Source organism: Malus domestica, chromosome 04, assembly GCF_042453785.1.
Source record: "Malus domestica chromosome 04, GDT2T_hap1".
Lineage (NCBI taxonomy): Eukaryota > Viridiplantae > Streptophyta > Magnoliopsida > Rosales > Rosaceae > Malus > Malus domestica.
In genome coordinates, this window is record NC_091664.1 from 7,806,293 (window position 1) to 7,830,008 (window position 23,716).

The following is a 23,716-nucleotide window of genomic DNA, read 5'->3' on the forward strand; positions in this document are numbered from 1 at the left end:
GTTCCGTTCCCCAGTACCGTAAAAATAGAGCTGATGCTCGTGCAGCAGCAGCCTCTACATGCAATATAGACACTGGCTATGTATTTTTTTAGTAATTTTAAAATCGTCATAATATTTTTTCTTCTTATTACGGGGTCAAAATTGGTTACTCACATGTAAACCTGTTATTAACTGACGACCCGATTAGTCATCTCAAAGATGTTACTTAATATTACTTAATATTATAAACATTGATTTGCTCGACAAATCTGGGTGACTGAACGATTTTGAAATTGAAAATGTTTTAAACGTTGATTTGTTCAACACATCTAGGTGACCAAACAATTTTCAAATCGAATGAATATTCTAAAGATGATCTTTAAAATAATGATAAAGATAATGAACAATTCTGATGATAATGTTCATACGGTGAAACATTGTGACATCGCCATATAAAAAGGAACAAGTATTAGTACTCCTATTTCTACTATTGAAGAATGTTGCAAGTTCAAATCCCTGCCAAATTACTAGACAGAAAATTAATATTCATCTTTAAGCAAAAAATAATATTGCTGCTTAGTATTACGGTTTAGTAGTATCCCTCTTCACTTATAAGTGATAGATCTTAAGTTCGATTCTCGCAAAAAAAGAATTTGAACCACATTATTGATAGCCCAGTGTGAGGCTTAATTCATTCCCCTACCCCTTGGTATGGATAATATCATTTATTAAAAATATATATATATATATATATATATATATATATTATTAAATCTGATTGTGTTTCCATTGACCAGTTGATCTAGCATAACCCATCTCCTCTTTGTTAGAGGAGATGATGGTTTTAAATTTCATCTGCCACATGGTTGAATTACTCGATATCACTAAACATGGTGCAACCAAAATTCAGTCTCCAAATTCCTTCGATATTATTCTTCTCAATCCATGAAAAAAAGTACACAGAATTTCAACATGTTTATAATAAAAGCGCTTCTGCCACAAGCGCTTATGAGTTGAAGTGCTTTTTAGAGAGACAATCCCAAATGGGCCCCTTGGTCACCAACTCAATACCAACAATAGCAATTTGTTTCCAGTGGAATTATGAAACCAGGATTTGTGAACTATTTGATTATAAAAGCAGTTTATCACCACACCATAAAAGCATCATCATGTACTGCAACTGCAAAAGACAGACCTTTTAAGTTGCATACGTAAGCCGAAAACGCTCTTCCAGGTAGTCCCCGCTGCGGACGGGAGGAAATCTGCAAGCAGAATTGGTAAATATTATCTACAGGGTAAATTGATCGAGCTACCAAACCAGTGTTTATAGAGTGGACCAACAAGGACGTTGGACACGAAAGCATGGTGATTTTCAGGCCACCAATGTTCTCATGTATAACATACAAAAAGATTTTCGGTTTTGTAAGCACAAGTTCTACGTCATGACATTTAGCAAAGCCTAACTATGACAGAGGTAAGCTAAAGCACTGTGTTAGGGTAACTGGAAATCAAATATGACACCCAAGAGGATAGTCATATTGCGGTTTATACCTTGCCGGTGATTCTTCACTGCAACAACTTTTCAGACATTCCACCACACAATCTTCATTGGGATCCATGAAGAAAGCCACCTGCAAATATTGAGACGTTTTTATTGTGAAGTACAGTCAGTATTATGAAAACCAAATAAAAATGGAACAATTGGTAAATGATTACGGAGTAGCGTTCTTGTCCTGCTGGCATCACTCTATGCAGTGTTGACCTACAAATAAATGACAGATGGGAAAATGTCTGCAGTCCTCAGAGTCCTAAATTTTAAAACATGTATAACCACTGTAAGAAGAAAATAACCTCAAAGTTAATAAAATGAAAAATTACCTGAACAAACAATTAGTCCACCTCTCCATCATGTCCCCAATGTTGACAATGAATGCCCTAGAGATTCAAATTTTTTTAATACCATCAGAAGGACAAAGTTACCGTTCGGTTATTCACAAACGCACTCTAGTAAACATGTAAGATGCCCGTAGGAAAACCAAAACAAAACACTGTTTCTAATGAATGGTATAAAAGTAACACAGCTATAGCGAGCTCTGAACTTTTAACCTCATGACCTAAATGTTCTCTATCTAACAAAGTGAATGGAACTCCATATCCATATTTTTCTTTTTTGAGGAAGCATTTCCATATTTAAACATCATATTGCATTACATTGTTGTATAGGGTCTTCCACATAAATGATTGAAGAATACAAGGGCACAAAATTATTTTAACAATCATATCATTGTTTCATGAAAATTCAAGATCTTGAATTTACCCATCTATGTGAAGAACATCTTCCCAGATTCGAGGTTGCTTAGATTTGTCCCTACAAACCTGTCAATTGTTAACAAGAAGTCACAGAAAAGAATATCATAATTGAGCTTGAAAGGGAACCACTAGGTGTTCGGTGCTAACAAAATCTAACAAACAAAAAGCATGCCTGAAGTCCAGGAACTCCATTGGATGCAAGGAGAGTGACCATGCCATAATCTGAATGAGCAGAAGCACCATATATTTCTTCGTCAGTTGATCCCAGCTCACCTGAAATCATGCATACCAAAACCATGAAAGCGAAGGAAAAAAAAAAAACAATAAAATACAGAAGATCAAACATATAAGAAATATTATTCAATAAATTACGAACACAAGAAAAGAAAAGGAGTGCTATATTTTAGCTGAAGAGTGCTACTACACCTGGATAGTGCAAAAGTCGAAGAAGACCCCTTGGTTTATTCAGTGCCCCCACTTTCTCGAAAAAGTCCTCATCCAGGTTTAAAGCCAGGGCAATCAGAGAGATTAATCTTTTTCCAGCAGACCTGAGACAGCATATCCAACACCAGAAATTCGTAGATGGGTGGTGCTATCCACACACCCCTCTCAATTTCCGGCCATTGGATCGAATGAATTGAAGAAGATCAATGGACAAAAATTGACAAGGGTGTATGGGAGGTAAAAAAGGGTGTGTGAATAGCACTACCCTTCATATGTATACATATACGTTTATAATGAAAAGCTCCTAAAAAACTATCAATTATCATTCCTGAACAACAGTTCTTACTTTACTAAATGCAGAATGCTGGGAAGTAAATTGTTACAACGGAGAATAGAACTTACAGGACTTTTCTATAGTACAATTCCATTGCAGGCCTCCAAGATGGCAGGATATCTGTACATTTTCTCCTCAACGAAAAATTAAGAAATTATGACGTAATCAAATGTAATACGGTACTCAACATCAAAAATTTCATTGTCAGGCAAGCTACCACACTTAACATTTGAAAATAGCTCCCATACCTTCTGGAGGCCATTGGTTCAAATTAATCAGAGTTGGGTCATCTAAAGAGCCAACATAAAAACTCTCTTTCGAGTCACCTATTTCACAGCCGACCCAAAAGAGATAAAATCAACATCCTTTCCCCTTTTCCATTCAGCACAACTTGAAAACTAAAGTAAGGCAACCAAGCACAACAGTTTAATAGATAGTACCTGAAACATTTTTCGAATATCACTATTCAGAATGTTAACAAGAACATTAACGCAACAAATTGTAACTTCGACCAACATGTTATGTACATTATAATGAATTCATCAATGAACTACATATTTTATTTATTAAGAAAAAAAAAACAAGTAAATAACAATGGAATATCCAACTTATTACTTATCCTGATCATTTCAAAACAATTGCAGAAACCAGGCATGGTATGATCATTGTACACTAAGCCATTTTTTAGTTTAACCTCCCTCCATTTGGTTTCTTATATTTACACTTAAATCACCAAATTTTAAGTTTTTAACTTTGTAAGCAAAAAGATTTAAAGAAAAGATGAAATGGTAGGATGATTAGCAACCTTTGGAGCTGGAAGCGAAGTCGAGATTCTCCATAAATAGTGGGGTGTAGCCTCTGTGGTGCTTGCGAGTCAATTTCAACTTATCTTCCAGAGGAAGCGAAAAGAAGTTGCGGCTCCGATCGAACACCTCTGCAAACAGCTCTTCCTCGACGCCATGATTCACCAGGTAGAAGAAACCATATTCTATGCATGCCTGTGCAAATACAAATAAGCAATAACTACAGGGATATATGCACACACAAGTATAATTCAAGCTAAATTAGATGAATGAAAAACAAATTTTCAATGAAATTTGGTGTACTATTGGAAGAAGGAGGACACAGAGAAGAGAACCTGACGGATTGAATTGGCAGAGGAGATGGAATCTGATGAGGACAAGTCAATGATCGGCAGGTTCACCGCCTCCGTCGTCATCTGCTTCCCTTACTTTTAGTCCTCCTGCTTTTCAAAACTCAGTCGACACTCGACCCTTACGGCCATTATATTTTTGAAAGAGAAAAATCAACTTTTAAATCATATTCTAAATGGATAATACTTGGGTGGTTAATAAGTACTCGCTTTTTTATTAAGAAGTGTTATTGACATTCTAAAAATTTCATTCTACATTCTTCACAATTATATTTTTTTCCAAAAAATAGACACGTTTTTTAATATTGTTTTGGGCTTTTGGTGTCATTTTTTTATTGAGACAAATCAGAGAATGAGTATTACACATTTTAAATTACTCTAATTGCTAGGGAAATTCAAATCGGATGCAAGATCTATCCGTCTCATATTGTTGGCTGAATCATTTCTCTCCTCATAAAACTCTTGTACCATATACCATGACAAATGCACTTTTTACTTATGGATTAAACAGTACGCAAAAGCAAAATCAGTTACCCAAAAAATATGTCTGTGTGACCAGAGAGTTCGAATTTGAGTTCAAGGTTTCAAATCTTTGCTAGCTCTCTATTAAATCAACCCTTTGAGTTCTTTTTTTTTTTTTGTTAAATTCTCATATTTCATTCTTATTGTCATTTTTTCATAAACAGTAATGCTAAGGAGACCGTCTATTTAAACTTGTTGATGCACAAAATCAGCGAGGACTTTGGTACAACAGAAAGTGTCAGGTTTGTGACCTTCGCTTGGTTGCTTCGATCACTAGTGAAGATAAGTACGTAAATGAATAGGTACAGGGAAGCAAACACAAAATGTACGTGGTTCACCCAGATCGGCTACGTCCACAGAGTAGAGGAGTTCTAATTAATTGTGAAGGGTTTACACAAATACATAGGTTCAAACTCTCATTTTGTGAGTTATAGTGAATAGTTTAGTACAAAATGACATTAGAGATTATTGTGGGAGAATAATCCCTATTTATAGAAGAGAGTTTCTAGTTTTGTTCTAACATTGACACGTGTCGTGTTGTGATTGGCTTCTGATGTTGACACGTGTCGCGCTGTGATTGGCTTCTGATGTCGACACGTGTCGCATTGTGATTGGCCTTCTGGTTGAAAGGAAGCTCTTCTGGGTCCTTGACGGTATAACGTTGACCGGTGCTCAGTAGTTTCGGGATTGGTCAAGTATGGTACAAACAGTGCTCCCCTAAGTTCCCGAGTGAGGGAAACTCCTCGGTTGGGGACTTGCAAGATCCAAGCCATTGAGTAATCACGAAACTTCTAAGTACCGAAGTGTGGTATCATTTTCACGTGCCTTATCTGTCTCATATGTAGATGTGGCATCTTCTCTGGAAGTACTTTTCCTCCATCCATGGGTGGTATCTTTAACCGATGAAGATGCACAAGGTAATGTATCAATTTCACTTGAAGCTTACTTGTAGTTTTGGGCTTGGTCAAGTGCGATACAAACCCTATAGTAGGAGTCCCCCAAGTCGCCGAGCTAGGAGATCTTCCGAAAGAGATGACAGACAAGGTAAGCAGTCAAACTTCCAAGCAAGCAACCCAGGATCGGAGGTTCGACTTCGGCTTCCGGTTGATTGTTCTCATTCTCCTTGTCTCTCATTCAGCTGCTAGGATAAGGAGAAGCAAATGGAGAAGAGATGATATGAGATACTTTTGCTTTTGAATAAGTAACTTTCCACAGGCTTATTCTTGAACTGTGCTGGAGGGTTTTCTGGTTCCCTTCAGAGTATAAGGCCGACTCAAGAATTTGAGGGTCAAAACAAGTCCATCAAATCTAGAGTACGTTCGACCTTGATGATATGGGATACTTTTGCTGTTGACGGAATAGTGAATGTGGTATGGAAAGGTGTCATGCTGTAGTGATCTGTTTCAGCTCACCGTTGAACCTTTTGCTTCAATCTTTTGCATGGCAGAAGTGGTGTGCAACCTTTGCATTTAAATGGTCCTTTAGAACATTCCTTCATAGTGACTCATCCACGCTTGGCAGCTTCAGTGTAAAGAGCCAATATCTGATCAACTGTCATGAGGTATTTGCCGGTGGAATTCATGACCTTGATAGCAGTTGAGGATGAGTTCTTGAGAGCAATGCTAAGTAAGCAACCAGGCAAAGGTTTCAGGCAGTCAGTTCTAGATTGGAGGTTTGATTTCAGGTTCCGACTGACTACTCTCTTTCTCCTCGTCTTGCAGGTGTGGACAAGGACAAAGACAAGGACATGGAGAAAGCATGATATGGGATACTCTTGCTTTCGACCCTGATGTTATGAGATACTCTTGTTCTTGGCGTGGCTTATTTGCTGAGGTATTATCGGGGGGAAATAAAGCTGAGTATTTCGAGAGGTTATGTTGAGGGTGCCTTCTCGAATGCGAGAAAGGGTTGAGCATTTTTGCAGGTTTGCCTGTTCGTGGAGGAGGGAGGTCGACGTATATAGGGATTTCCCAATAGCAAGTAGTAATGTTATTCCTTTACCCTTATTGGTTACAGCAATGTAGTGGGAGCTGTCAGCTTCACGTGTTTTAACTTTGTCAGAGCATTTTGAAAAAGTGGTATGTGGTATCTGGAAAGCTGATGTTGCGTGTAAAGATTACAGACAAGCTTTATCTAAGGAAATCTGGCTCTCGAAGTTCTGAGAGTTGTGCCTCTTCGGTTTTCGAACAAGCAATCCCGTCGGGGATCTGGCTTTCGAGATTCGGAAAGCGATGCCGCTTCGGTTTTTGAGAAAGTAATTATGTTGGGAGTCATTTCTCGAATGTGAGTAAAGGTTGGACGTTCTTGCCAGCCTATCTTGCCACGGAACACGGAGGTCGACACACATAGGAACTTTCCAGTTGTCAAGCAGTGGTGCTGTTCCTTTATCCTTGTGGGTAATAGTAGGGTAGCTGGAACTTCGAAATTCTTGTGCCTAAACTTTGTCAGAGATCTTTGGCAAAGTTATATGTGGTACCCGAGGAGTTGATGGTGCGTGTGGAGAGTGATGATTGAACAGTAAGATTCACGTGTTTTCTACTTCACTAGAAATCTTCGATAGATTGCCCGTAATTTCCGCAAAGCTGAGTGTGCATGTGATAGGTGCTGACGAGGCTGAAAAAGCAGGTGCTTCTTCGATTTCTGAGATCGGCCCTCGTGGTCTCTGAGCAGCCCAGCTTTTGAGAAAGCAAGCGCTTCTTCGATTTCTGAGATCGGCCCTCGTGGTCTCTGAGCAGCTCAGCTTTTGAGAAAGCAAACGCCTCTTCGATTTCTGAAGCTTCGTCGAATGCAGATTTTTATAGAGGCTGGCATTAAGTTCCACAGCATACTTGAATATCCACCAATAGAAGCTCCCTTCTTGCACTTCTAAGATCTTAATTTGTCTTACCTCTTCCCTCTTCAACACCTTTGAAAATGTCTGGCCCCTCCGACCGTCGTTTTGACTTGAACCTTGGAGAAGAGACAGTCATGCCTTCTCTAGACAACATATGGCGCCCATCCTTCATATCCCCTACTGGTCCTCTTACCGTTGGGGATTCTGTGATGAAGAATGATATGACCGCTGCGGTGGTGGCCAGGAACCTTCTCACTCCCAAAGATAACAGACTACTTTCCAAACGGTCTGATGAGTTGGCTGTTAAGGATTCTCTGGCTCTTAGTATTCAGTGTGCAGGTTCTGTGTCTAATATGGCCCAACGCCTATTTACTAGAACCCGCCAAGTTGAATCATTGGCTGCTGAAGTGATAAGTCTCAAACAGGAGATTAGAGGGCTCAAGCATGAGAATAAACAGTTGCACCGGCTCGCACATGACTATGCTACAAACATGAAGAGGAAGCTTGATCAGATGAAGGAATCTGATGGTCAGGTTTTACTTGATCATCAGCAGTTTGTGGGTTTGTTCCAAAGGCATTTATTGCCGTCGTCTTCTGAGGCTGTACCGCGTAATGAAGCTCCAAATGATCAACCTCCAATGCCTCCTCATTCTGGGGTTCTGTCCAGTACTGAGGCTCCGGATAACCACCCTCCGGTGCTTTCTCTTTCTGGGGCTCTACCGACTGCTAAGACTTCCCCTAAGCGACCTTTGTGAAGGCTCCCTCTTATTTGTTTATTTTGACTCATGTATATGTACATATTTGTAGCTCATCGGAAATATTAATAAATAAGCTTTGCTTCATTTCAACGTATTATGTTAAATACACCAAAGCCTTCTTCAGAAAGTTCTCTGAATTTTTTCTTTTGTTGAAACTTGTATTGTTGAAGCTTTGTGAGTGAAGCATGTAGTTTGAGGTAGTGTTCCCTTAATTTCCCGAGTGAGGAAAACTTCTCGGTTGGAGGCTTGAAAAATCCAAGTCATTGAGTGGTTGTGAGACTTCCGAGTATCAAGGTACAGTAGCGTATGGTGGGATAGCATATGGTGGGAGTCCCCCAAGTCTTCAGACGAGGAGAGTTGCCGAATGAGGTGTCTTGCTTGTTACTAATTTGTCAAAGTAACGAAGCATTGTTTTGATGTCACACCTTCATATATGCCTCATCTAAAAATATTTTCAACTTTTGTGTGTTTGATGCTGCATGCTACTGACTAGACAAGATCAAGTGCAATTAGTAGCTTTTCTCTCTTTTTGATGAGCACCCTGTGTCCTACCCAGCTCCCTTTTCTATGTTATTCTTCTTTTTCGTCTTTTCTTTGGTGTATGGGAGCTTGCCCTTATTGCTGTTTACTTTTTTTTTTGGTGGAATTGCTTTTTGTTTCCACTAATCAGACTCATATAACACCATTCTCTATAGCTCAGATCGCAAAGTCGTCTTCATGAAAGTTGTTCCTTATCTTGTGAACTACAACATATCCAAATTTGAGATCCATCGGAGTAGTACAACTCCAGATATTCAGGTATGATTAGTAACTGTTCATCAATTTTCTGTTAACCCGTCAGACTTGTTGTGAGCTTCGAAACTCCATTTTATCTTGTTCAGCTCAACATACTTTCTTCATAGAAGTTGTTCCTCACCTTGTGAACTACAACATATCCAAATTTGAGATCCGTCGGAGTAGTACAACTCCAGATATTCAGGTATGATGAGTGACTGTTCATCATTTTTCTGTTAACCCGTCAGACTTATTGTGAGCTTCGAAACTTCATTTTCTCTTGTTCAGATCAACATACTTTCTTCATCAAAGTTTCTCCTCATCATCTCTTCCATAACATATCAAAAATTCAAAACAAACTAACGGTTGAATATTTCCAGATCTTCGAAACACCGCAGCAGCTTTGAAGCTTGCAGAAATCTGACCGTCATGTTTGGAGCTTCAACACTCTAACTTCCGTCACTCAAATAGAAACATTTCCTTCGTGAAAGTTGTTCATCTGCTCAAGAACTATAAGATGTCCAAAATTCAGCTCCACTGAGGAAGAGCAAGAGTTGCAGAAATTTGATAGATGGAAAGATGCGGAAAAGGGAGAGGGAGAAAAAGGCTGCTTGGGTTGGATTTTGTATAATTGTATGTCTGTTTATGATAGGGATATTGCGGATGTAAAATAAAAAATGTTTGTGTTTACTCATGTGTTGTTGTACAAGTTCAAGAGAATCTTGGTTTTGTGAACAAAATTTGTTTATTTGCCACAAGGTTTTGTGTTTGGAAAATAATTTAATAGGTAAGGTTTATTGACTATAGATTGTTGTTTGGGTATATAGCGTGACTAGTTGAAGCTATTTTTAGGACACAAAACTTGAATTAGCTTCGCACTATCTTGATGAAGAGTGTGTGAAGCTTTTATATGTTTTGGTGTTGAAATTTTGTATTGTAGGTGAAGCTTTGGGGTTGAAGCTTGATAGGTGAAGCTTTGGTGTTGAAGCTTTATAGGTGAAGCTTTGGTGTTGAAGCTTTATAGGTGAAGCTTTGGGGTTGAAGCTTTATAAGTGAAGCTTTTGTTGGCACCATAAATTAATTTTGCTTCACACTATCTTGATGAAGATAGTGCGAAGCTTTTGAGATTGATATTTGTCCTCAATTGATGAAGCTTTTGTTGAATTTCCCAATTTCCCAATTTCCAATTTCCTCTTTTTTTTTTTTTTTTTTTTTTTTGGGAAAACTAGAAATTTGAAAATGTGGGAGAGACAACTTATACAAATTTTGCTTCCACACTGTTGAGCGAGAGATTGTGATGCAAGCCACATTTTGTAGTAGTCGAAGGTTTGGATGAACCATATAAATTGAATTTGCTTCGAACAGTCTTGATCAAGAGCGTGTGAAGCTTTCTATGAGTTGTAGTGTTTGCATTGTTACAGAGGAGAAATGTCTGAAGCAGATGCAAGAGGGCTGAAGAGCTTGATCTTCGTATACCATGCACTGAAGCCATTGTTGGCTTGCAATAAGACTTTGTTGGTGACTATAGCTCTTGTTAGGCATAAGTGCTCCCCTAGTTAAGTTGTAAAGCTTGAGGGTTTTTTATTATTTGTGAATGCTAGGAGTTCACATGTACAAGTTGTACCACTTGTCTTTTGGTTAGTGGAATGAATGGTGGGTTGCTTTCATCACTTGGTTGGTGGTACGAATGTGAATTCCTTAATCACCTTTCATCACATTTCATCACCTGGTTGGTGACATGAAGGAGAGTACGCGTTGTACATTTCATCACCTGGTTGGTGGCATGAAGATGAGTTCTTTCTTCACCTGATTGGTGATAAAGGTGGCAAGTTTCCAAATAATATTAGAGTACGGGTTGTACATTTCATCACCTAGTTGGTGGCACGAATGTGAGTTCCTGCATCACCTACTTGGTGAGAATAAGGGCAAGGTGTCGAGGCACATTGTGGCAAATGTCGAATGACACAAAGTGTGTTGAACCCTTTCGAAGCACAGTTGGCTTATGTATGGATGTGTTGGAATGTATGATGTTTATGTATGAATGTGTTGGAATGTATGATGTTTATGTATGAATGTATTGGAATGTATGATGTTTATGTATGAATGTGTTGGAATGTATGATGTTTATGTATGAATGTGTTGGAATGTATGATGTAGATCCTTTGTATAGTCTTGTTGACACATACTTAGATTTTGTTTTGTATTGGAAACATTTACGTTGAAGCTTCAACACTTGAGTGTTTCATTGCTCAGAATGTAAAAGAGTTTAGGGCCGAGTTGGCTAAATCACCTCTTTATTGAATTCATACCAAATGGTCTTTGTTACATAGGATGCCGAACGACTGTAGCTTAACACTTGTACAATGTGAGTCTATTTGTAATAGTACTTCAAGTGGTCAGCATTCCATGGATGGCCAAGGGTCTTGCCGTCGGAGCTTCTGAGCTTGTAGGAGCCAGGGCGGCTGATGCCGACGACCTCGAACGGTCCATCCCAGTTAAGACTGAGTGTTCCTTCACTCGGGACTCTATCACAGAGAAATCTTTTCTTCAGTACCCAGTCTCCCACTTTGAAGGATCGAGGTTTGACCCTTGAGTCGTAGTAGTTGGAGATGCGCTGCTTGTAGGCGACATTCCTCAGGTGAGCCTGATTTCTGTGTTCCTCGACTAGATCCAGGTTAAGGGTGAGTTGTTTGTCATTTTCACTCTGCATGTAGTTCTGGATTCGGTATGTTGCTTGCTCAAGCTCAACCGGGACAACTGCTTCTGTACCAAAAGCAAGTGAGAATGGAGTTTCTCCTGTGGAAGTCCGATATGAAGTGCGGTATGACCAAAGAACTTGGGGTACGAATTCTGGCCAACAACCTTTAGCTTTGTCCAAGCTAGTTTTCAGAGTGCGCTTGATTATTTTGTTAACGGCCTCAACTTGTCCATTAGACTGGGGATGGGCTGGAGAGGCAAAACATAAGTTGATGTTGAACTTAGAGCATAACATCCTGAAGTTCTTGTTGTCAAACTGCCGCCCATTGTCCGTGACTATCGCATTGGGAATGCCGAATCTGCAGAGGATGTTCTTCCATACGAAGTCTTCTATTTTTGCCTTAGTAATGGTTGCCAAGGGTTCTACTTCAGCCCACTTTGTGAAGTAGTCAACTGCAACGATTGCATAGCGGACCTTGCCCTTCCCTGCAGGCATTGGGCCGATCAAATCAAGTCCCCATTGGGCGAAGGGCCAAGGGCTGATCATAGGAGTGAGCGGTTCGAGAGGGGAGTGAGGGATAGTTGCGTAGCGTTGACACTTATCACATGAGCGAGATATTCTGATGGCATCTTGGTGGAGTGTTGGCCAATAGTATCCTTGGCGAAAAGTCTTGTGTGCTAGGGATCGAGACCCAGCATGATCTCCGCAGACTCCTTCATGTATTTCCCGAATGACAATTTCCGCCTCCGCAGGTGTAAGGCATCTTAGGTAGGGCAGGGTAAAACCGCGCTTGTAGAGTTGGTCATTAATGATCAGGTAGCGAGCAGACTTGTATCGAATCTGCTTAGCTTGGACTTTGTCATTTGGGAGGGTGCCATGGGCAAGGAATTTATAAATTGGGGTGATCCAACTATCTCCTTGTTGTAAATTGCACACTTCCGCGACCATGGTGCTTGGTGCTGCCAACAATTCGACATGAATTTTTCTCCCAATCTTGTCTTTCACTGCCGAGGCGAGGTGGGCCAAAGCGTCTGCATGACTGTTTGCCGCTTGAGGAACTTGGGTGATCTGGTAGTGGAAGTGCTTGAGCAAAAGTCGTGTTTGCGCAAGATATGCTGCCATGGAGCTATCATTAGCATCAAAGTTCTTCGTGACTTGGTTGACCACTAATTGGGAGTCACTGAAGATATCAATTTGTTTAACTCCAAGATGCTTGGCCAAACGTAAGCCTGCTAGAAGGGCTTCGTATTCGGCCTCGTTGTTCGATGCCTTGAATTTGAAACGAATAGCGTATTCTATCGCCACTTTGTCAGGGGTAGTGAGGACTAATCCTGCTCCGCAGCCCTGTTGGTTGGATGAGCCATCAACATACAGACTCCATGCTGGGGTTGTTGATTCTATCTTCTGAGCTTCCGATGGTAATGAAGCTATTGCTTCAGGTGTAGAAGCAATGTCAACAGGATATGTGAAGTCGGCGATGAAATTTGCTACTGCTTGACCCTTTTCGGCTAGTTTTGGTTGGTAGGAGATGTCAAACTCACCCAATGCTATCGCCCATTTGATCATTCACCCAGACGTGTCAAGACTCTAGAGTATCTGTCGAAGAGGGTGATTGGTAAACACGATGATGGCGTGTGCTTGGAAATAAGGGCGAAGTTTTCGAGCAGACATGACCAATGCTAGAGCTAATTTCTCAATGTTGGAGTATCGTGTCTCCGCATCTTGTAGGGCCTTGCTAGCGTAGTAGACGGGCCGTTTGACACCATTGTCCTTTCGGATAAGAACAGAACTGACTGCTGAAGCCGATACCGATAGATAGATAATGAGAGTATCACCAACTTCTGGTTTGGAGAGCAGAGGGGCTTTACTCATGTACTCTTTGAGGTTCCTGAATGCCTTGTCACATTCCTCCGTCCATGTAATGTACTTCTTATTTCCCTTGAGTGCTTTGAAGAAAGGAGCACATCTGTCTGTGGCCTTAGAGATGAATCTGGTTAAGGCTGCCACATTGCCAGTAAGGCTTTGGATGTCTTTTGAAGTTACTGGCTCTTTCATGTCGAGGATTGCTTTGATCTTTTCAGGGTTAGCTTCAATGCCTCGTTGGCTAATCATGAAGCCTAAGAATTTGCCAGATCCCACGCCGAATGCACATTTGTTGGGGTTCAACCTCATTCGATACCTCTTTAGAATGGTGAAAGTTTCAGATAGGTTGGTGATGTGTTGGTCAGCATGTTTGCTCTTGACTAGCATATCATCAACGTAAACTTCCATGCTCTTCCCAATCTGTTCGGCGAACATTAAATTGACCAGTCTCTGATAAGTTGCTCCTGCATTCTTTAGGCCGAAAGGCATGACTTTGTAGCAATATAGTCCCCTGTCAGTAGTGAAGGCTGTGTGTTCTTGGTCTGAGGGGTTCATGAGGATTTGGTTGTATCCTGAATAAGCGTCCATGAAGGTCAAGAGCTCACACCCTGCCGTAGAGTCTATAAGTCTATCAATGAGAGGAATGGGGAAACTATCCTTCGGGCATCCTTTGTTTAGGTCGGTGTAGTCGACACACATTCTCCACAAGACCTTTTGAAGCAGGAGACTTTCCTTGGTCGGATTTTTCTTAACAAGGACAACATTTGCTACCCATGTTGGGTAATTGACTTCACGGACGAAGCCTATGTCCTTGAGTTTTTCAACTTCTGCTTTCATCGCCTCGTATCGTTCAACATCATAAGATCTTCGCTTCTGTTTTACTGGTTTAGTCTTGGGATCAATACTTAAGTGGTGACAGATGATATCGGGAGAGATGCCCAGCATATCTTTATATGACCAAGCGAAGACCTCGGCGTTCTTTTGCAAAAAGGAGATCAGCGACAACCGAAGGGGTGGTGACAAAGTGGTGCCAATCTTCACCATGCTATCTGGATGGTCTTTGGAGATAGAGACATTCTCTAACTCTTCAGCGGGTTGTGCTTGCTGGGTGAATGAGTCATCTCGAGGGTCGTCGGGTTGACTGTTGCCATCATGAAGATCCGAGTTGGCTTCATCTGGACTGGTCTTTACTACCTGGTTATGTATAGAGAGGGTCTCCTTGGGGACATGCAGGTGTTGTTGCTTAACTGAAGTGTTGTAACATGATCGAGCACTAAGTTGATCTCCCATGATGTATCCATTGTCGAAAGGGGTTGGAAACTTCATCAACAACATATGTGTGGATACCATGGCCTTGAGATCATTGATGCATGTGCGCCCAAAGATGACATTGTATGCCGTCGGGCAATTGACCACTAGGAAGTTAGTGGTAATAGTAGTTGTGTAGGGGCCTGTACCAATGGTGAAGGGTAAGTGTATACTCCCTAAAGGTTGCACGATATCGCCAGAGAAGCTTATCAGAGGAGAAATCGAGCGATCGAGCAAGTGTTCAGCTACATTAAGTGCCTTGAAAGCTTCAGCAAACATGATATTGACTGAAACACCTGTGTCTATCAGGATTCGTTTCACATCAAAATTTGCTATGTGAGCCTCCACGATCAGCGGATCGTTATGAGGGTAGATGATACCTCTTTCTTCCTCAGGGTAGAAACATATTGGATCCCAGTTAGGTTTTTGATACTTGCCTCCCCTGATGTCTTCCACGTGAAACACTTGATGGCCATGTCTCAAAGTTCGTTCACTGTTTTTCATGGCTCTATTGGAAGATTCAGACATGGGTGTGCCGCCGTTTATGGAGTATATCACATTCACCTGGCGTTGGTTACGGTTATCCCTTGGAGGGTGAAGGAGGAACTGATCAATTTTTCCTTCACGTGCTAAAGCTTCGATATGATCACGGAGGATGATGCACTTCTCGCCGTCATGGCCATTATACTCGTGGTAGCAACAAAACACACATGTGTTCTTCGTGGACTTGTAATCTGGCTACCTTGGCTTTGGCTTTGGTATCAGGTAAGCTATACTGGGGTAGATGGCCGCGCATGTAGCGTTCAAATGTGTGTATGTCTCATACCTCGGGGTAGGGCTTGTCTTGACACGCGATTGGCCCACTGCGTTGACTGCCTGGGGATGGGTGTTATTGTGACGATATACTGAGTTATCGCGATAGTGCCCCTTATTCTTTTTATTAAAATGAGATTGGTGAGGATGGAAATCTTTCCTTTTGCCCTGGGATTGATATGTCTGCTGACTTGGCGAAGCATTAAATGAGGCCGGGGGGTGTGCTGCTACCGTTTGGAAGGTTGAGGTCTTTTCATTCGGTTGGATCTGGCCTCCACTCCCTACTTGCTGATAAGGGGTGACTGTAGGGGGTTTCCCTTGATATGTCCTTGCCTCGGCAGAGGCATGGTTGTAAGCTTGTGCCATCACCTCAGAGTAAGTCTTCCAAGTGTTGGCATTGATCATGTACTTGAAGAAACAGTCACGTAAGCCTGCCGTGAAGTAGGAAAGTTTGATCAAGATAGCATGATTTTTCCTTGGACTCGTCACACTGACTCCTAGAGTGAGTATGTCGGAACATTTCCGAGTCCCCTGTACCTTCATGTTCTTCTGGGACTTGTTGCCCATTCCCTAGATTAACTGCTGGCCTGGGTCGTGGGAGAGGACCGAGTCTTTCAGAAACTCTTGGGTCATTGATCTTCGAGCTTATGTGGATGGGATTCTCTCGACGTTACTTTAGGAAGTCTCGACAATCGCGATAGACGGCTTTTGATCCTTCCACTCCTTCTGTGAGGAGGTGTTTTCCTCTACTCCTTCTGCTTCGGGTTGAAGCAGCTGGGTTGAGAGAAGTCTCATGTTGATTATCACATTGATGTGTAGCTCGATCCCTATCAGGGATGTCCGTGTTGGATATCGGTGACCCTCCGTGTTGGGGGGCATTCAGATGATTGTTGACCTCAGCAAGGGCGACGAGCTTGTGTGCTTGAGCATGCCTAGCCTCGTGAATTATCTCGAAAAGTTTTTCATACTGCTCCTGGAGGACCTCGTTCCTCATCACTATCTTGTTGTTCTGAGCTTCTAACTCATCGACTTTAGCTTGAAGAGTAACTTTATTTCCTTCCTACTTTCGTTGCTTCATACTAGATCCAATGGGGGTGTCATTCTGTGTGCTATGGCTTCTTTCACTCCCCATGTTGGAAAGAGATGTTTGGCCAAAAGAAAGTGTACGAGCGGTGGAAACCAGCTTAACAAAGCTGAAGAGAGTGGAAGTAAGTGTCTTTCCCACATACGGCGCCAAATGTTGATGCACAAAATCAGCGAGGACTTTGGTACAACAGAAAGTGTCAGGTTTGTGACCTTCGCTTGGTTGCTTCGATCACTAGTGAAGATAAGTACGTAAATGAATAGGTACAGGGAAGCAAACACAAGATGTACGTGGTTCACCCATATCGGCTACGTCCACAGAGTAGAGGAGTTCTCATTAATTGTGAAGGGTTTACACAAATACATAGGTTCAAGCTCTCATTTTGTGAGTTCTAGTGAATAGTTTAGTACAAAATGACATTAGAGATTATTGTGGGAGAATGATCCCTATTTATAGAAGAGAGTTTCTAGTTTTGTTCTAACATTGACACGTGTCGTGTTGTGATTGGCTTCTGATGTTGACACGTGTCGCGCTGTGATTGGCTTCTAATGTCGACACGTGTCGCATTGTGATTGGCCTTCTGGTTGAAGGGAAGCTCTTCTGGGTCCTTGACGGTATAACGTTGACCGGTGCTTAGTAGTTTCGGGATTGGTCAAGTATGGTACAAACAAAACTATATTAAATGATCATCTGCTGATGCATTGGTATTAACATCTATTAAACTAGAGATAATACACATCAAGGACAAACTACACATTATCTCTTCTGTCGAGTGAGCATTATCATTCTGATAAAACAAACGTATTTAATGTTAAACTAGAGCTCCAAAATGTTGAAACTACAAAGCCTTTTTTGCCTCAACCTCTCAGCATTCAAGGTACGTCGACAAGGATTCAAAAATTCTCCCCACCCGTGCACAATTTTTTGAACTTATATAGAATAATAATACAATAATACATATTTAACATACAATATAGACACTATGGCTATTGTAATTTATAGTAAGTTTTTTTTAGTAGTTTAACTTTAAAATCGTGAATTTTTTTTCCTTACAGGTTTAAAACGGATTACGCGTGTGTAAACTTGTTAAGGATCCGTTATCGACGAATTTTTAAGGGCGACCTGATTAGTTATCGTGTTGACCCGAAACCTATTGTTTTTGTGTCGTATAACAAACTGCTAGGTCTATTTATTACCTCCAACTGAATATCAATTGAATTTTTAGTATTAAATATAAGAAGTTTAATCATAAGCAATGGTGAAGTCACTTAGTACTACGGTCTAGTGATATTCTTTTTCACTTGTAAGTGAAAGATTTTAGATTCGATTATCGTTAAAGGCGAGTTTGAACTACATTATTATTAGCCCATTGTAAGGCTTAGCCCACTCCCCGACCCTCTTAGTGTAAATAACATAAAAAAATCCATACAAATCAACATTAAACAATGCATCATATGAATCAAATAAATTGATGATTCATTGCAAAGATGTTACTTAATATTGTAAACGTTGATTTGCTCGACACATCTGGGTGACCAAATGATTTTTAAATTGAAAATATTTTAAATGTTGATTTGTTCAACACATCTAGATGACTAAACAATTTTCAAATCGAATGCATTTTCTAAAGATGGTCTTTAAAATAATGATAAAGATAATGAGCAATTATGATGATAATGTTCATATGGTGAAACATTGTGACATCGCCATATAAGAAGGAACAAGTATTAGTACTCCTGTTGTAGAAGGTTGCAAGTTCAAATCCCTGTTAAACCACTAAACAGAAAATTAATATTCATGTTTAAGTAAAATATATTGCCACTTAGTACTACGGTCTAGTGATATTTCTCTTCACTTGTAAGTGAGAGGTCTTCGATTCGATTTTTGCCAAAAGAAAAATTGAACCACATTATTGCTAGCTCATTATAAGGTTTAGCTCATTCCCGTATACCTTAATATAGATAATATCGTTCGTTCTTTCAAAAAAAAAGTAAAATATATTATTAAATCTGATTGTGTTTTCAATGACCATTTGATCTAGCAGAACCCATCTCCTCTTTGTTAGAGGAGATGATGGTTTTAAGGCCCCGTTTGGGATTGAGGTGATTTTAAAAAAAGCCACTGTGAAAAAAAGCTGAGGGTCATTTTTGTGTTTGGTAAACTGAAAAAAAAGGGCTTATTTTGGAAGCTGCTGTGAGAATAAGCTGAAAATCAAAGGAAAAGCTGAAGCTGCTATTTGCTGCTTTGAAAAAAAACCAGTTTTTTCAAAGCACACAGAGCTACAGTGCTCCTTTAATGAAAAGACACACTATCATCCTGCTTTTTTTTCCAAAAGCACTTTCACAAAAAAGTTTACCAAACACTCTACTGGCTTTATTTCACAGCCGCTTATTCTCACAGCACAGCCGCTTATTCTCACAGCAGCTTTTTTTCAAAGCACAGCAATACCAAACCAGCCCTAAATTTCATCTGCCACATGGTTGAATTACTCGAAATCACTTAACATGTTGCAACCAAAACTCAGTCTCCAAATTCCTTCACTATATTCATCTCAATCCACGAAAAAGTATGCAGAACTTCAACATGTTTATAATAAAAGCAGTTCTGCCACAAGCACTTATGAGCTAATGTGTTCTCTAGAGAATCAATCCCAAACGGCGCCTTAGTCACCAGCTCAATACAAACAATAGCAATTTGTTTCCAGTGGAATTATGAGACCAGGATTTATAATAGAGATATTTGATTACAAAAGCCGTTTATCACCAAACAATAAAATCATAACCATGTACTGCAACTGCAAAAGACAGACCTTTTGAGTTGCATGTGTAAGCCGAAAACGCTCTTCCAGGTAGTCCCCGCTGCGGACGGGAGGAAATCTGCAAGCAGAATTGGTCAATATTATCTACAGGATAACTTGATCGAGCTACCAAACCAGTGTTTATAGAGTGGACCAACAAGGACTTTGGGCACGAAAGCATGGTGCTGACCACCAATGTTTCTTATATATAACATACAAAATATTGTAGTATATGAGCTGTTGGGCACCCTTCCCTTCCAAGAAGATTTTCGGTTTTGTAGGCATAAGTTCTACGTCATGACATTTAGCAAAACTGAACCTCTAACAGAGGAAAGCTAAAGCATTGGGGTTTATACCTTGGCGGTGATTCTTCACTGCAACAACTTTTCAGACATTCCACCACACAATCTTCACTGGGACTCATGAAGAGAGCCACCTGAAAATATTGAGACGTGTTTATACAGCACTCTCAGTTTGTCTTTTTCAATAGATCGGGAAGTAGTAATACCATTTCATTGTGAAGTACAGTCAGTATTATGAAAAGCAAATAAAAATGGACCAAGAGGTAAATGATTACGGAGTAGCGTTCTTGTCCTGCTGGCATCACTCTATGCAGTGTTGACCTACAAATAAATGATAGAAGAGAAAATGTCTGCAGTCCTCAGAGTCCTAGATTTCAAAACATGTATAATAAGAAGAAAATATACCTTAAAGTTAATAAATTAAAAATTACCTGACCAAATAATTAGTCCACCTCTCCATCATGTCCCCAATGTTAACAATGAATGCCCTGGAGATTCAAATTTAGAACACCATCAGACGGACAAAGTTACAATTCGGCTACTCACAGATGCACTCTAGTAGACATGAAAGATGCTGGTAGGAAAACCAAAACACAATACTGTTTCTTATGAATGGTCTAACAAAGCTATAACGGGCTTTGAACTTTTAACCACATGATCCAAATGTTCCCTATCTAACAAAGTGAATGTAACTCCATATCCATATCCATATATTTTTTTTTTTTTTTTTGAGGAAGCATATCCATATTTAAACATCATATTGCATTACATTATTGTATGGGGTATTCCGCATAAATGATTGAAGAATATAAGGGCACAAAATTATTTTAGCAATCATATCATCGTTTTCATGAAAATTCAAGATCTTGAACTTACCATCTATGTGAAGAACATCTTCCTAGATTCGAGGTAGCTTAGATTTGTCCCTACAAACCTGCCAAGTGTTCACAAGAAGTCACAGAAAAGAATATCATAATTGAGCTTGAAAGGGGACCACTAGGTGTTCGATGCTGAGAAAATCCAACAAACAGAAAGCATGCCTGAAGTCCAGGAACTCCATTGGATGCAAGGAGTGTGACCAGGCCATAATCTGAATGAGCAGAAGCACCATAAATTTCTTCATCCGTTGATCCCAGATCACCTGAAATCATGCATACAGAAACCATGAAAGTGAAAGAAAGAAAAAAAACAATGAAATACAGAAGACTTAACATACAAGAAATATTTTTCAAAAAATTACAAAAACAAGAAAAGAAATGGAGTGATATATTTTAGCTGAAGAGTGCTACTACACCTGGATAGCACAAAAGTAGAAGAAAAAAACCCTTGGTTTATTCATTGCCCCCACTTTCTCGACAAAGTCCTCATCCAGGTTTAAAGCCAGGGCGCAATCGGAGAGATTAATCTTTTTCCAGCAGACCTGAGACAGCATATCCAACATCAGAAATTCATATATGGGTGGTGCTATCCACCCACCCATTTTTACATCTCACACACCCCTCTCAATTTCTGGCCGTTGGATCGAATGAATTGAAGAAGATCAATGGAGAAAAAATAAGAAGGGTGTGTGGGAGATAAAAGAGGGCATGTGAATAGCACTACCCTTCATGTATATATGTATATGTATGTATGTATATATATATACATACATATACGTTTATGATGAAAAGCTCCTAAAAAACTATCAATTATCATTCCTGAACAACAGTTCTTACTTTACTTAGTGCAGAATGCTGGGAAGTAAATTGTTTCAAAGGAGAATAGAACTTACATTACTTTTCTATAGTACGATTCCACTGCAGGCCTCCAAGATGGAAGGATATCTGTATATTTCCTCAACGAAAAATTAAGAAATTATCACGTAATCAAATGTAATACAGTTCTCAACATCAAAAACTTCATTGTGAGGCAGGCTACCACACTTCAAATTTGAAAATAGCTCCCATACCTTCTGAAGCCCATTGGTTCAAATTACTCAGAGTTGGGTCATCTAATGGGCCGACATAAAAACTCTCTTTCGAGTCACCTATTTCACAAAGAGTAAATTGAAGCTATAGTCCGTTAACTTTAACTCAATTGGAGCAATGGTCGCTGAACTAAAAATTCATTACCATTGGTCCCTCAACTCATCAAAACGTGCAGCTATGATCCCTCAACTAAAAATCCATTACCATTGGTCCCTCAACTTTAATTCAACTGGAGCAATGGTCGCTTAACTTTAACCCAATTGTAGCAATGGTCCTTCCAACATAACTCGTTTTGACAAAAATTTTGACGTAGTTGACAAAAAGGACCATAATTACACACTTTGATAAGTTGAGGGACCTTAATTATATAAATGGTTATTCCAACATAACTTATTTTGACAAAATTTTGATGAAATTTTGACGAAATTGATGAAAATGACTATAGCTACACATTTTGATTAGTTGAGGGATCAATAGTAATGGATTTTTAGTTAAGGGATCATTGCTCCAATTTGATTAAACTTGAGGGACCATTGCTACATTTTACTCTTTCACAAACGGCCCAAAAGAGATAAAATCAACATCCTTTCCTTTTCCATTCAGCACAACTTGAAAACTAAAGTAAGGCAACCCAGCATAACAGTTTAACAGATAGTACCTGAAACATTTTTCGAATATCACAATTGAATTAACACTAATCAAAATGTTAACAAGAACATTAGCGCAACAAATTGTAACTTCGACCAATATGTTATGCACATTATAATGAATTCATCAATGACTACATAAATTTATTTAAAAATAAAAAAAAAACGCAGTAAAATAAAAATGGAATATCCAACTTATAACCTATCCTGATCATTTCAAAACAATTTCAGTAACCAGACATGGTATGATCATTGTATGGTATACCAACCCATTTTTTAGTCTAACGTCCCTCCATTTGGTTTTTATAATTACACTTTAATCACCGAATTTTCAGTTTTTAACTTTGTAAGCAAAAAAATTTAAAGAAACCTCTGCAAACAGCTCTTACTCGACGCCCAGATTCACCAGAGTTATAGGGACGTACAGAGAGAGAGAGAGAGAGAGAGAGAGAGAGAGAGAGAGAGAGCGAGAGAGAGTACCTGGCGGATTGAATTGGCGGAGGAGATGGAATCCGATCAGGACAAGTCTATGATCTGCAGCTTCACCGCCGCCGTCGTCATCTGCTTCCTTACTTTTTAGTCCTGCTTTTAAAAACTCAGTCGACACTCGACCCTAACCATATTTTAACACATGTTTTAAATCATGTTCTAAATTGATAATACTTGGGTGGTCACTGATCACTCGTCTTTTTATTTTGTCCGAATCATATTTTAACACATGTTTTATTGTTTTGAAAAACAATAGATATATTATTTAATTTTTTTTAGATTTTTGGTGTCATTTTTTTTATTTGGACAAATCAGAAAACGAATATATAAAATACATTAGTGAGTAGTATTATACATTCTACCATTACTCTAATTACGTTGTCCGAATCATATTTTAACACATGTTTTATTGTTTTGAAAAACAATAGATATATTATTTAATTTTTTTTAGATTTTTGGTGTCATTTTTTTTATTTGGACAAATCAGAAAACGAATATATAAAATACATTAGTGAGTAGTATTATACATTCTACCATTACTCTAATTACGCTAACATAATTCAAATTGAATGCGAGGATCTATCCATCACATGTTGACGGAATAATCTCTCTCCTCATACAACTCCAATACCACATGTATG

General features: G+C 39.5%; 1 protein-coding gene and 1 pseudogene across 4 annotated transcripts in view; both read right to left on the bottom strand.

The window, feature by feature from the left end:
* Nucleotides 1–884: 884 nt before the first annotated feature.
* LOC103432993 (azadirone synthase LFS-like) overlaps nt 885–23,716 on the bottom strand; it is an 89,872-nt gene continuing 67,040 nt past the window's right edge. Inside the window, exons 2-12 of one of the 3 annotated variants that reach the window (XM_029100992.2) lie at nt 4,206–4,309; nt 3,873–4,065; nt 3,316–3,393; nt 3,136–3,187; nt 2,716–2,837; nt 2,462–2,562; nt 2,297–2,355; nt 1,858–1,914; nt 1,696–1,741; nt 1,531–1,610; nt 885–1,241 (exon numbers count right to left, since the gene is read on the bottom strand). In XM_029100992.2, coding sequence (XP_028956825.1) covers nt 1,178–1,241; nt 1,531–1,610; nt 1,696–1,741; nt 1,858–1,914; nt 2,297–2,355; nt 2,462–2,562; nt 2,716–2,837; nt 3,136–3,187; nt 3,316–3,393; nt 3,873–4,065; nt 4,206–4,286 — 933 coding nt within the window. In that variant the 5' untranslated portion in view covers nt 4,287–4,309 and the 3' untranslated portion in view covers nt 885–1,177. Of the gene's footprint in view, nt 1,242–1,530; nt 1,611–1,695; nt 1,742–1,857; nt 1,915–2,296; nt 2,356–2,461; nt 2,563–2,715; nt 2,838–3,135; nt 3,188–3,315; nt 3,394–3,872; nt 4,066–4,205; nt 4,395–23,716 lie in introns of those variants that run through there. The other 2 variants (XM_029100993.2, XM_029100994.2) reach the window with 2 other exon arrangements.
* On the bottom strand, nt 19,394–23,440 carry LOC103433044 (kihadalactone A synthase LFS-like; annotated as a pseudogene). Its single transcript, XR_011579742.1, has 11 exons — nt 23,411–23,440; nt 23,067–23,199; nt 21,921–21,998; nt 21,744–21,795; nt 21,267–21,392; nt 21,013–21,113; nt 20,845–20,906; nt 20,404–20,460; nt 20,248–20,293; nt 20,027–20,106; nt 19,394–19,749 (listed from the first exon to the last, which is right to left on the bottom strand). The product of XR_011579742.1 is annotated as a kihadalactone A synthase LFS-like (transcript).